The sequence below is a fragment of the Mixophyes fleayi genome, chromosome 8 (assembly GCF_038048845.1).
Source record: "Mixophyes fleayi isolate aMixFle1 chromosome 8, aMixFle1.hap1, whole genome shotgun sequence".
Taxonomy (NCBI): Eukaryota; Metazoa; Chordata; class Amphibia; order Anura; family Limnodynastidae; genus Mixophyes; species Mixophyes fleayi.
This window is the reverse complement of record NC_134409.1, coordinates 32,185,712-32,199,776: the sequence shown is the minus strand read 5'-3', so window position 1 is coordinate 32,199,776 and position 14,065 is coordinate 32,185,712. Positions and strand designations below refer to the sequence as shown.

At 38.0% G+C, this 14,065-nt stretch overlaps 1 protein-coding gene across 1 annotated transcript in view; it reads right to left on the bottom strand.

The window, feature by feature from the left end:
- Window positions 1-14,065, bottom strand: part of SLC44A3 (solute carrier family 44 member 3) — a 94,464-nt gene that overhangs the window by 80,303 nt on the left and 96 nt on the right. The window contains exon 2 of the mRNA XM_075182312.1: window positions 9,285-9,386. Coding sequence (XP_075038413.1) covers window positions 9,285-9,386 — 102 coding nt within the window. The remainder of the gene's footprint in view (window positions 1-9,284; window positions 9,387-14,065) is intronic.

The window sequence follows — 14,065 nt, the reverse complement described above, 5'->3', positions numbered from 1 at the left end:
AGGGATGGACGGAAAAACAAAAGAAAGACCAAGAATCAGTGGATATTATATCAGAAGAGAACAAGGGAAGAGAACCCTAACCTTGGGCCTGATTCATTAAGGTTCTTAAATGAAGAGGATACTCATTTCAGTCTCCTGGACAAAACCATGTTACAATGCAAGGGGTGCAAATTAGTATTCTGTTTTGCACATAAGTTCAATACTGACTGTTTTTTCATGTAGCACACAAATATCAACTTTAAATTTCAGTGTACAAATAAGCTATCAAGTATTTGTGTGCTACATGAAAAAACAGTCAGTATTTAACTTATGTGCAAAACAGAATACTAATTTGCACCCCTTGCATTGTAACATGGTTTTGTCCAGGAAACTTAAATAAGAAACTTCTTCATTTAAGATCCTTAATGAATCAGGCCCAAGGTGTAGTCAACCAACCAAAAGTATTTTCACATAAACATACCAGGGATCATCGCTTATAGCAAAAGCTCCCTTATGCATTTCTAACATATAAGTAAATACAACTATGAAATATGATATCCCAATGTACCTTGATAAGATTGTATATTTGTGCATGTAATCCAATAAAAGCATGTCTTATAGTAAACCACATGTGAATCTAAAACCATATTTCAGATTTGCTTAATTTGTCTAAGCCAACCAGGAATAGTAGGCGAGAGTTTGGCTTCCATAAACATAGAATTTGTTTTATATATCAGCAGTGAACAGATGTGTTTTGATAATGAGCTAGAAAAGGGGTTAGTATAAGAAGATAGGTCACCAGGGGCTTTTAATAATGGAACCCCAGTTAATTAGGATGTAATAGAGTGCACCTTTATGGTACAAGGGAACTCACCAAATATATAACTAAAATCCTCTGCCCTGAAATCACCACCAACACAAGGTGGAGATAGAAGAGCTAATCAGATTCAAAGTTACAGGTACATTATATCACCTAGTCGATGCTTTGTGGCGTAAATCATATATAAATAGTTACTGGAATTATTATGGGTAACACCTAATTATTTCCTGCTGACATTGTGTAAAGAATTTACTAATCTTTCACTTTCAAATTGTCAATTGTAATGGGGAAAAGAATATGATGTTTCTGTAAGTACCCATAAATTGAAGAAATAAGCTCAGATAATAAATAAATAAAGCATTAATAAACAAGCAATACACGGACCAGGTAGTCCAATAAATAAATAAACTGCATCACAAACAGGTTCAACTGGTGCGCACCAAACTGACGTCGGCTGCACGCTGAAAGCAAGCGCCCTCCATCGCTACTAGTGTGGAACAGTGAGAGCATACCACGGAGCTCCGGCTTCCTGGATATACTCAATAAGAACAAGGAGAACAATCTAACTACAGGATCCACAACCGAATGCAGGTATCGGTCTTTCCTTATAACATCGCCAGGAACCTGGTAAGAGACTTGTTTTTATCCTGTATGGAATCAAATGAGATCTGTCAAACAGCGTTGTAGTTCCTTCTCCTCTGAAACATATAACAACAGCTCCATGCTATAGTGACATATGCGATGCGAGAATACCTTGGTTGATGGAGAATTCTCCTGCGATTAATATACCAAGAATGGGAGTGTATTGCTGAAAGTAGCTGGATTGCACTATTGTGTAATATATTTTTTGGACATTTTTTGTAGGTGCACCTACGTTGTGATTTGTCCTATGTGGCACTGATACAAGTTCACATGTTATTATGTGGTTAGAATTTATTACCAATCTTATGCAGTTTATATATTGTTTTAATAAAATATTTTAATAGTCAATGTGTGCATAAGTACTTTGTGGCAGACTTCGTTATACCATCGCATTATCGTGGTTGTTTATGCATCACAAACAAGCATGAATACTGCCATTCTATATGGCAGAAGTTGGAGTCCAGGGGGTATATTTACTGAACTGCGGGTTTAAAAAAGTGGAGATGTTGCCTATAGCAACCAATCAGATTTTAGTTATCATTCTACAAAATCACAGCTAGAATCTGATTGGTTGCTATTAGGCAACATCTCCACTTTTTCAAATCCGAAGTTTAGTAAATATATCCGCAAGTAATTGATCTGAAGTCTCCTACTTAACAGAAGCTACCAGTGCCTCATATGCTTTGATATTTGAGCTTTTTGTCCTACAATCTCACACTTTTATTCATGGGAAAAAGTAGGTGGTATGTGTCTTTTCAGTTTGCAATTGAGGAGGAGAAAATATTTTATCATAAATTATTTAAGAAGTCTGCATTAAAAAAAAAGTCAATATAACACTAAACACTAAATTTTACCTGCGCTCTTCATATATGAACATTTCATTTATCCTAAATTAAAAAGGGTAGCTATCACAAAATTGAAAAACAAATAGATTTATTACACCAAAATAACATTTTACAGTATGGTGGTTATTGTTTGATAGAAAAGCAAAATAAAATATAGATCAGATTTTGCAATAAAGTCCTGTACTTGCAGCATACCTGTCTTTGGAATTCTTACCCAACAGGTGCTGGTTTCCAATTTAATAAAAAAAAAGAAAGAAAAACCTGATTTATACTTTTAATTTGAGATATTAAAGTATGACCAAACTGAAAACAGAAAAAAAAACAACTGCAATAATTATATTATGTTTTCAATATTGTAATCGTTTCCCCTTCACATCTACAATTTATGAATGAGTCTTATAATTAGTAAGATATACATCACGCATGTTGTATAGGTGTGCAATTTTTATTTAGTATTTATTTACCAATTTGCACACGTAATAAACCAAAAGAGAACAGCTATATATCAAATAAACACAAACTGTCATACTGAGTTACACAGAACAAAGATTAATATAAAAAGAATAAATACTGCAACAACTACTATTTCAGAATTCACACATCACCGACATTAGGGTCATGCCACCACAATGGCCACCAAAACTTCTTATAAAATAAACACAGCAAAGCAAATGCGACATATTGACACCCTTACAAGTAGATGCCAAATATGCATTTCAAATAGGGATTTACTTGGTCATTACATTCGGTGGAGCTACAATAATGGTGGGTTAATAGAATGTATTTTTAATGACTAATTTAAGTTATTGAACTTTACAAAAATGTGTTACTACAAAGGTCATGATCCTGACTGTATTATGATTTTCTTCCTATTTACTAGGAATGCTCTCCCTCTTAGGGAATTCTAGTAAACCAGAGCTAGTTCTATCACACCTAATCAGACTCTGTCCCTGAATTGTTACTGCTTACCCTACACCCACTGGAACTTTATGGCATGTGGACAGCAGTTAGTAATGGCTGTGATTTAGATCCTAGTTACCTACTCTTCCAGAATCTTCACAGACTCCCGAATTTTTGGGAGCTCTCCCGGACTGCCGGGAGAGCAGGGCAACCTCCAGAACCCTGACCGCTTCGTTGGTGAGGGCGTGGCTAGTCACATCATCCTGCTCCCCCCCCCTGCTATAATAGGCCAAAATTGGTATTATGTTGCAGGAGTGGGGCCTAATGATGTGACTAGTGTGGCCACGCCCACAAAACACTGCCAACTTTGAAGAGCTCCCAGAGAGGTGATATTCGATCAGCTTCGTGCCCTACCTACCACACAATCATCTTCTCATACTAAGAGAAGGTTAAAAATTTGTGAAGTCAATGCGAAATTACAAAGTGGTGCTCAGGACTGTCATCACATGATCTACTGAATATAATCTCAGTTCAGCTGCGGGACCCAGTGATTTCATCTGTCACTGCTGTTGCCATCTCTGTTAACATAATAGCAACACTTTCAGGAAAAGGAGAGCACCTTCAAAGGCCACTGAGGTGAACTGTATCATGACATAGGAGAGTTTTTTGACACCCAACAAGACTTTGGACAGACAGGAGGGAGTCGTTCACAGCTTGTGGTCTTACACAAGGAGACCACGTGATGACTTGCTGTATGTATCTTATGTAGACAAAGGCAACACATGAAGGTTCTCTATTCAGTTATATAGAAATAGAAACTTCAAAGAAAATGCCTTCATATTTTTAGAAATCCGTATGGCACTCCATACTGATAGGCAGAAACCACACCAGAGTTGTAAATTACAGGTACAAGTAGAACCAGGGAACAGCTGTAGTCACATGTCTTTGGGAAAGGTATGTCATATTGTTATAATTCCATCATGTATTTAAATGTGTGGGAGATTATGACCGGTTTATTGACAGGGGAGTTGAATTTTTTGGATATATCTGAGAAAAGTTAAGACAGTTCGAAACTTAGGGATAGTTTTGAACAAACCCTAGGTGACAACCAAGGGACATTTCTGCCCCCACATTCACACTGCTCCTGTGAATGCCGTCCCATTTGATTTTGCTCAAAAACTTGTGTTGTGAAGGGACAAACTGTCAATCTTTTGGGAAATCAATCACTGGTAAACTGTGTTTGGCACAGAATATACTACTTATCTGTAAATTATACTCTGAATTTAATTCCATTATTTTAAATCTGTTTTGTTATGTATGTCATGCCATCTTAGTTGTTTTTATAACCTGTAAGCATTGTACTTTTTGTATATTAAATCTAAAAATTTAATAGTGATGTCCTTACTGCTATAAACAAATTTACTGCCGGTTTAGAAGAGAGAGATTGCTTGGCTGGGTTAACTCTTTAGATACCAGTGTGTGAAGGGTTAACTGTTTAGCTACCAGAGCACAGAGTGTGCACAATTGGGTAACTAAGTCATAGGTTTGCTACAGGCCTTATATGTAGCTGGTGGCAGTTGCAGAGCAGTGTGGAAGCGGGTGTTTATGTTAGGAAAGGGACCAGCTAAATCTGTAACCTAAGAGATAGGCGAGAGTGAGGTTTAGGCTGAAATCCTGTATGTTCCCCTACAGTAAGCTTCCAAGTCACGAGTGCGGTTTGTGACAGATAAAGGGGTCAGGAGAGGTTTCCTGACAAATTAGAGATGATATATTGTTTGTCTGTGTGAACATATGATAAGATATTATATCAGGGAGTAGCTAGACGGGGCTATTTGTGACACTAACAATAAAAAAATATGTGCAATTCGCTTTGAGCCTAGTTACCAGCACTTAGCCAATATCTTGGCATCAAAGTTAATGAGTGACCCCAGCTTTAAGTACATTATTTATACACAAGAGCCTTGGTGCCAAAGCAAATCAACATAGAGACAACGCCTTTATACAGAAAACACATGGAGAGCAAAGTATATTCATCTACTAAGTCTGGTGATGGCATCAATCAGCTCATTCATTAGCAAGAGTTCCCAGTGCATTTTTCTTTCAGTTTTTATTTAGACATTTGTATAAAAAAAATGAAAACTCCTCAACTCCTATAGCCCCCCTCCACCACAAAAAAACATGCACTACAAAACACACACCATGAAGCACACTGCAACAGTTCCACCTGACCTAGCGCCTAGACGCACGGGTGAGGTGTACACAATCAAGGGCGCCAAAATCTTAGTACATTTCTCCAAGACATCTGCTGGCCATATATGCCAATTTAAGGAGAGTGCTTGATTTGCAAGGTTTTTCAACTGCACTATAGTAGAAACAAAATATCTCGTCTCAAGCATTATATTTTTCTAATCAAGTGCCAATTATAACCTTGAATGCTGACGGTACAAGTAGATTACACATACTGCACAGAACAAGACACATAATTATGTTCTATCAAAGGGGAGGTGTCCTGGAAGTAATCGGAGGGTGTTCGTAAAGGGCCCAGTTTTCAAACATTACCAAATGGAAAAATAAAAATACTGCATAGTGTGAGGAGTCTTGCGGAGGGAAGGAAAAAAGAGAGAGCACTGATTAATAACGTGGAAAGAACTACTCATATTTTTTTGTCATGAAACAATACATAAGTGTCCTTATAGTACAGGAAGCATAAGAAATTAGAGAAAGTACTAGATTATACTAGTTGCATGGATTCATACATAGCAATGTACACACACACACTGAATGATAAATTCCTCCATCTCCCTGCACCTGTGTGTGAATTTAGCTCTGCTGGATAGACAAACAAACTGGGATAAACCCACAAAGGATGGGTTTGGGATATTTTACTTTACTGAGAGACATGATACAGTCACTGCTCAGTGTCATTTACCCCATTTCTAGGTAAAGGTGGAAAAGCCGAGGGAGATGCGAGAGAAAGCATACTACTTGGGTTACTGTTATAGGAAGGGGGAATAAATAAGGGTTGCGATGAGATGTGGGCAAAGAGCTACAGCACCAAGAGATGGAAATTATATAAAGCAAGACGTGTGGGTGAAGCTATTCTGCAATCGCAACTGTGTCTATAGTCAATGCACCTAAATAAAAACTTGTATTGTACAAAAAAAAAAAAGTCAAGATATGTGGTCCTGGGTTGCAATTCACATTTACGAGGTTAGTTGAACATTACAATTCTATACTTAGCACCTGTTCAGGCATAAAGCAGTATGATGAAGAAGTCTCATACATGCACAGATTTGCAATGTTTTCACTAACAGAGTCAGCACACATGCAGCAATCTGTTTATCAGATACTGAGCAGTAAAAAACGGACTTCACAAATTGCACTGAATTGGTTGTCCATGCTTAACAATAAAGATCAAGAACACAGTTTTGCGCCAGTATCTGCTTGCTCCAACTTGCAATTTCAGTTTGATCATTCTCTCCCAAAAAAATGCAATATGGGCGATCAGTAACCCTGGTTCACCACAACAGGTCAAAAGTAATGCGAACAAATTTTGATTAGGTGTAATAAACCTACACATGATACGAAAGAAAAATTGACCGTCCCACATTTTACAGTTAGTGTCAAGCTTTAGCGCAGTCATACCAGTTGAGACTTCGGAGATTATGCCACGCACGCTGAGATATTCTGGCAGTTAGATAGATCTCAAAGTCAGTGTGGCTCCTAAAACAAGCCTAGCACCTTATAATGAATAAACCAAATTTGATTATTATTGGGTACTTTGGAATATGGGGTTGGAAGATAACATATATTGGCCAACTTTAACCCTCTCTACAGATTTATGTTTATACACATGTCTGTAACAAGGTCCAAAATGTCAAATTAAAGATGGCAGTTGTTCCTGTGCACACTGGGATTACAGGACACAGGCAATGAGGCCAGGAGACCAATGATGGGGCAGGGATTGTTTAGTGCAGTTCCTGAAATTCCAATCATTGCACAGAATGTTCAACTCAGAAAGTTATTTGCTCAGTGTGAATGTAAAGGCACATTTGCATTGTTACAGATAAGTCACTGGTCATTTCACACAGAAAGACAGGACACATAGCTGCATGAGAAGTAATACTAATAGATCCTTGCTGAAATGGATGAAATAGTAACGATCAGGTGTAGATCAGCATGGATTTATTTGGGCTAAATATAGGGGGGACCTATTGCAGGCTTTATAGTCCCACATAGTATAAGGAAAAAAAGGAATATCCCATCCAAAGTAAATTACATACATTTGGCACCCCATGCTTGGCGCTTATAGTTAGACTTTTTGGGTTATTTCTTGGGGATGCTCTACAGGATGAATTTGAGGACATTTGAAATCAGTAATAATACAAGTGCTCTAGTACTGGCAACATAATAAACTAAACATGAAATACTACCAGTTTCATGAATCAATATCTAGCTAGCAATGTAAGCATACAAATTCCATGTTTTCTCTGTATGTAATGATGGATTTAGATCTAAAAAACAAACATACAGGAATTTGCCCACAAAGGATGGGGCTGGGATAATATGAATGATATTTCCTATCATGATAATAATCCTAAAATAAATAGGTATCTATAGCCCAACAAAAATGTGATCACGGAGGAGTATCTTCATCATCAATTATTTATATAGCACCACTAATTCCACAGCGCTGTACAGAGAACTCACACACATCAGTCTCTGCCCCTTACAGTCTAAATTTTCACACACATACAGGCCGAGAGAGACTAGGGTCAACCCATACAAACACGAGGGGCCTGATTCATTAAGGAAAGTTAAGTAAATAAAATTGAGTAAGTAGTCTCCTGGACAAAAACCATGTTACAATGCAAGGGGTGCAAATTAGTTTTCTATTTTGCACATAACTTAAATACAGTCAGCTTTTTCATGCAGCACACAAATACTTGATAGCGTATTTGTACACTGAAATTTAAAGTTGATATTTGTGTGCTACATGAAAAAACAGACAGTATTTAACTTATGTGCAAAATAGAAAACTAATTTGCACCCCTTGCATTGTAACATGGTTTTGTCCAGGAGACTACTTACTCAATTTTTTTTTAATTAACTTTCCTTAATGAATCAGGCCCGAGGAGAACTCCACACAGATATGGTTGGGAATCAAACTTATGACTACGGTGCTGTAAAGCAAAAGTGCCAACCACTAAGCCACTGTGCTGCCCATAGTAAACCAACTGTGGTCATTAAGGGGTTAAAAAAAATTTATTCCAGAAGAGACATTGTTTTGTAAATATTAACTTCATTTTGTGCAGCTGATAAAATACCATAGAATTGAAAACAAATAAACAAACGAGTCTGTTACATAAATCTGTGTGCTGTTTATATATTTAACTACATGTTTTCATATCTCCAAATAACTATTTTTTAATACACCTAATTCCATCCCAGTACATTCTCTTAACATTCATTTTTAATTTAAGGCTCTGCTGAATCACTAGTGGGATATGTTTTTATAGAGATGAGGTAACAAGATATATTGTTTCACTGAACACAAGCATGGGGAATTTAACACCTATTAGTAAAGACATGACCAGCGCATATGGCATGTTTTTCAAACATGTCACACACAAGATGCAGCAATCAATCAGTACGGCTTATAGCAATCGCACCATCAGCCAACAGCCGTATTACAAAGATTGGCTTCATTGCAGAGATTGTAAATGTGTAATTAGCAAGGGCTCTGAAAACGTGTTGAGCTTTCTGACCAAAAAAGGAGAGTAACAAAAACACTGCCTCCTCTCCAGCAACTTTACAGCGTAAGTGTTGGAAATATGCTCTTTAAATGTACTGGAGTACAGGATTCCAATACTCAGTAGCTAAATTCTACCAGAAAGTACAGAGAAGCTTCTTCAGCAATTTAAATGTTTCTCCTGCACCAATTGAAATATGCTTATTTTACTGCTTATTTAATAGGGAATTTGATAGGGAAATACAATAGTAAATGAAAGAAAATGGACAAATAAAGAAAGAAAGAAAATTAAAGAAAATAAAGAAAATGGAGGCAGCTGAAAAATAACTAGTAAACAATAACTTACCAATCCGGACCAGAAAAGGAAAAACAAAACCAGCCATGGGATATCTGTACATTTCCTGTACAGTAAAGGTCTCCATTGACTCTGGCCGGGATTTTCAGACACCTGAAATAGAGGATTTACAGCATGATAGTAAACATATAACTGAATGTGAACACAAACATGTGGCTTCCATTAAATATAATAGGACCAAACATACACAATTGGCAATACAACATGGTATCTGTGAGCTGTACTTTACAACAGTCAGCAATGCATGGCTTCCTGTCGTGTAATATTGGTAAGTTTGGTTACGCTGGGTTACATACACTGATATGCAGATTAGGACTCAAGAATGCATCCAATAGCAGCATTAAACAGTATTTGTCCCTTACCTGTGACATCATAACCATGCTGCCCGACTGCATCAGCTAGTGCCTTGTTTACCTTGCGCCAAGCTGCAGACAAGGCAACACATAATGGGGTATGAAGTGAGAGGGGGATGGCAGAAGTCCATCTTGTGTTACCTTGTCTGGAGCTTTCAGCACTTCGTTATGATGTTACAATTGTGAGATAAATACCATTCAGGTGCATTTCTGCAATGGATTGTGTGAATTGTAGTTTATTGCTACAATTATTGATTTGTGATATAACTGCAGACTGCCCTTCCCCCACTAAAACTGCCTTTTGAAAAGGATACAAACCAGAAAACTGCAACTGGGATTCACAGAAAAACTTACAAAAATGTGTGTGTGGGGGGGGGGGGGGGTCACAATAATAAAACAAATACAGGCAAAGTACATGAACAAGTCTTAGCTTCATGACAGGTATTGCTTAAAGATTACATTATCCTGAAGACATACATCACAACTTTTGAAGATGGGAATCGGGGCACGTGCATGAGAATGGGGTGTAGCCATGCACCAAATGGGTGTTCAATGCTTCCGAGGCCTGGTTCCCCCCAGCCACCTTCAATACACATTTTCAATGCTGTGCTCACCAGTGGCAGGTGCGTGACAGCTGTTCACTGGTGAGCACTTAAATCAGGACAGTCCCGCCTAAATTGGGGCAGTTGGGAGGTATGCTTAAGAGCCATTAAGTGGAAGGGTAAGAAATACTCACAACATTTCTTATTATACAGCCAGGGAACTGGACAGTAGCAGGACATACCTGGCTGAAGAGATCGTCCCTGGATAGTGGATAGGATGTAGACCGATCATGTAACACTTACATCTTACACGTGACAACCTCTTTTGCAAGATTTGTCCAGATGCTGTCCGATGCCCCGGCTGCCATTACGTGAGGCTCAGGTGACACTTTGCTTAGAATTGATCCCCCCCCTCCCCCCCATAATGTGCTGTACATGTGTAATTTCAGGTTCATTACTATTCTCACCAACATGCATTAGGGGTTATTTACCCATCTTACACCTGTGTACTAGAAAATAAAAATCAACTGTATGTTAATTTTCTTTCCCTATGGCTATGTACAGATTGGTGGGTGGGACAGTTGAGACATATTCAAAGCAATTTGATACTTCAGGCGTGCTCCCAAGAATGGGTTTCACACTCAAACACCCATTAGTCTTCATGTGGACATAGCACTAGGACTTATTAATTCTCATGTGGTCTTTTGCACTTTGGAAACTTCCTTATAAATTGCCTTCTTAATGCAAGTGCGGCTAATTGTGATAATAATGAATGCACAATGCGGCATAGCGGTTGTAAATGTCATACATGTCAAGTTATGTCAGAAACTTTTACATATATATTTCTTTTATATAAAGCAATCTGTATTAGATTTAATGATCCTTTTAACCACCCATGACCCATTTATAAAAGGCAGAAATAAAAGGTAATATATAGCGTTAATGCATTTATATTTGTATCTAGCACTACCTTAACAAATGTTGATATTAGTTGGACAAACAGTGTTTCAACATCCTATTGCTGCAAACGGCATATAAATAAACCACCAGGCAGAACAGTGAGATGGAAACATTTTTATACCATCACTTGTGTTTAGTCTAAAAGTGACATTTTCGGCAGTTCTTTGACTATCTATAAATGGGCCAGATGTGGGTTTCTACTAAAGAAAAAAAAGCATTTCAGATTTTACAGCAGCATATTTGGGAATGTGGCCACGGGACATGAACTAATCACTGCGCTGCCAGGGTAAAAATATTTGAAGCTCGCAGATTGTTTGTCTGTGCTGGCACTTCCCTTGCTACCGGATTAGGAAAACCACACGAGCAAATTGAAATACTGCCCTGTCTGCCTAAACAAACAGGGCCATTTATATGGCAGTAAGGCGAGGATTGCCACCAATCTACTTTTATGCACTTCCTTTTCCAATTCCTCCATTGCCACATCAAACATCATACAGTGCTATGTATACATGTTACTGATGACACAATAGGTCCCCGTAGACACTTTCCCACTGGAATATGCCTTAAATTATTTATAAACCGGCACACACAAGTAGAAGGCGAACATAGAATTCCGACAGTAATCTAGATAGGGAGAAAACATTGTTTCAATTCTAAAAAGTGAACAAGGATGGAAAATGCTAAAACTTGGAAACAACACCCTCTGGTATAAAGATATACACACAGGTTACAGTAAAGAAAAAGATATCTTGCTATAAGTTCCACAAGATTTTGCAAGCCTCATTCACAGTTTGTTACCAATATTCAGTCTATCAATTCACTAGAGATAATTGACATCCCTGAAGCACACAGTGAATTAACAGACTGCACTCTCATGAATACTGGGATGCTTCCACTTTGTGTAGATAGCTCACGGTAACAAATCTCAAGTATAAGTGATAAATAATATTACTTGCAGTTGCCTGTACTATCTTACTTGATTGATCTTAAAAACACCTTTAGAGCTCACTCTGATAACCTCTGTAAAACATTTTGTAACTTTTCCTAAAATTTCCAGAAAAGTACTCACAAAATGCTGTAGGTAAAGAGATCATAGACTAATGATGGACACAGGTCAGCCGAAACACAAGAGAAAGTCAGTTTTTGTGAACACCTTTTTTGCATCTGTGTTCTTATCAAAACAAAAAGAAAAAAGTCACAAAACACGTTAGGAGGCCTTGTCTGAATAAACGCTTAAATAAACTCTCCTCCTGACCTCAAAAAATCTATTTCCCCAATAAGTGGAATAGCGACGCTATTGTGCCCCGGACACCTGACACTCAACAGATACCCCACCAGAATTTTTATAATGGTGAATTTTCATGCTGGAGGAGGCAAATGTTTAATTACTGATACATCAGTACTATGGGCAGCATGGTGGCACCATGGTCAGTATTGCTGTCTCAAAGTGCTGGGGTTATGGGCTTGATTCCAACCAGGGCTCTATCTGTGTGCAGTATGTAAGTACTTCTTGTGTTTATGCTGGCATCCTCACACTCAAAAGACAAACTGATATATGGGAATTCAACTGTAAAAAAATCCACGCAAACAGCCTTCAGAATGGCTGACAGACATTTGCTGATTTTTTTTTTCTTTTACAGAAATAACGCTCATTTTTGCTCGCGCCTATAAGTTATTTTAAGGTTATTCTGAGGAACATAGCGGGCAATTGAATCGGCTCCATAGATTAATTAATTAACCCTAGAGTGTACCCGTGCGGTAGATAATATAGATTATAAGCCTCCCTGGGGCAGGGCCTGATGTGAATTAGTAAACATTGTCTGTAAAGCGCTGCATAATATGTAGGCACAAAGTAAATGTTAATAAATAAAATGCTTGCTGAGAGCAGTGATAGGATGCTGCAGCAGTAACATGAGGTGTGCTGAAGTTCAAAATCATCCTGCTTCCTCCAGCAGGAGAACAGACTACAAGCCTACCCTTAAACGAATGTTATTTTTCTCTTTTTAAAAACGCCACTGGTGTTTCTTTCTCTCACACCCCATCCAGGAGCGCATTAAAGGCAGTTCAAATAATCTCCAAAAATGTCCCTCTTTGTACAGTGTTACAGAGATGATGGTGAAATATCTAACGGATAGCACAGGTCCTAGATAATAGACCCCGGTGCTCTGCTAGTTGGGGCAAAGAGTTTTTTTTACTCTATAATTAAAGATCTAGGTGGAGTTCTGTTTTTAACATCCAATACATTTCACTGAAATTTTAAAATAAGTTTGAATAGTAAGAGCAAAAAATACATATTGGTAGGTGATATATTTGTGAAAGTTTTAATTTACATTGATGCAAACAAGGAAGGCTACATCCAAGCAGAGGCTTTTTGATTGCGCATATCTGAAGGTCTTTGGTGACCCAGATAAGTTGTTAAGATGCGTCTCCATTCACTGAAAGGAGATTCTATTTATTTATATTTCCAGAAAGTACAGGATACAACATGGAAATTGATGCTTTCCACACCCCCTGCAGCAACAGAATAAAGAAATATGTCTGGTAGTAGAATTAAACATAACCAAACAACAAGATGACTAGGGATGGTTGCCCATCTCTGTGTTTACCAATGAACAGACCCTGCCAATCATTGGACAATTACTAATAAAAAACAAGCTGTATATAAACGTCTGTCCCTCCAAAACAATCATCCAAAAAAAACATGTCCCTCTAGGCATACTGCGTCCAAATAAGTAATGTGTCAGGTGAATTCACAATCTATATTCTGCAAGTTGCCTGTACATAAGTTCCCCCTACAAGGGGATGGAGTGGCATGGAGGAAGGCTGGCAGCAGATAAGTGCCAGGCAGTTGCTACAGCACAGAGAGGGTTAAGCGTCCGGGCTGGTCACATATATTTGGCAGAGAGGGACGTGCGTC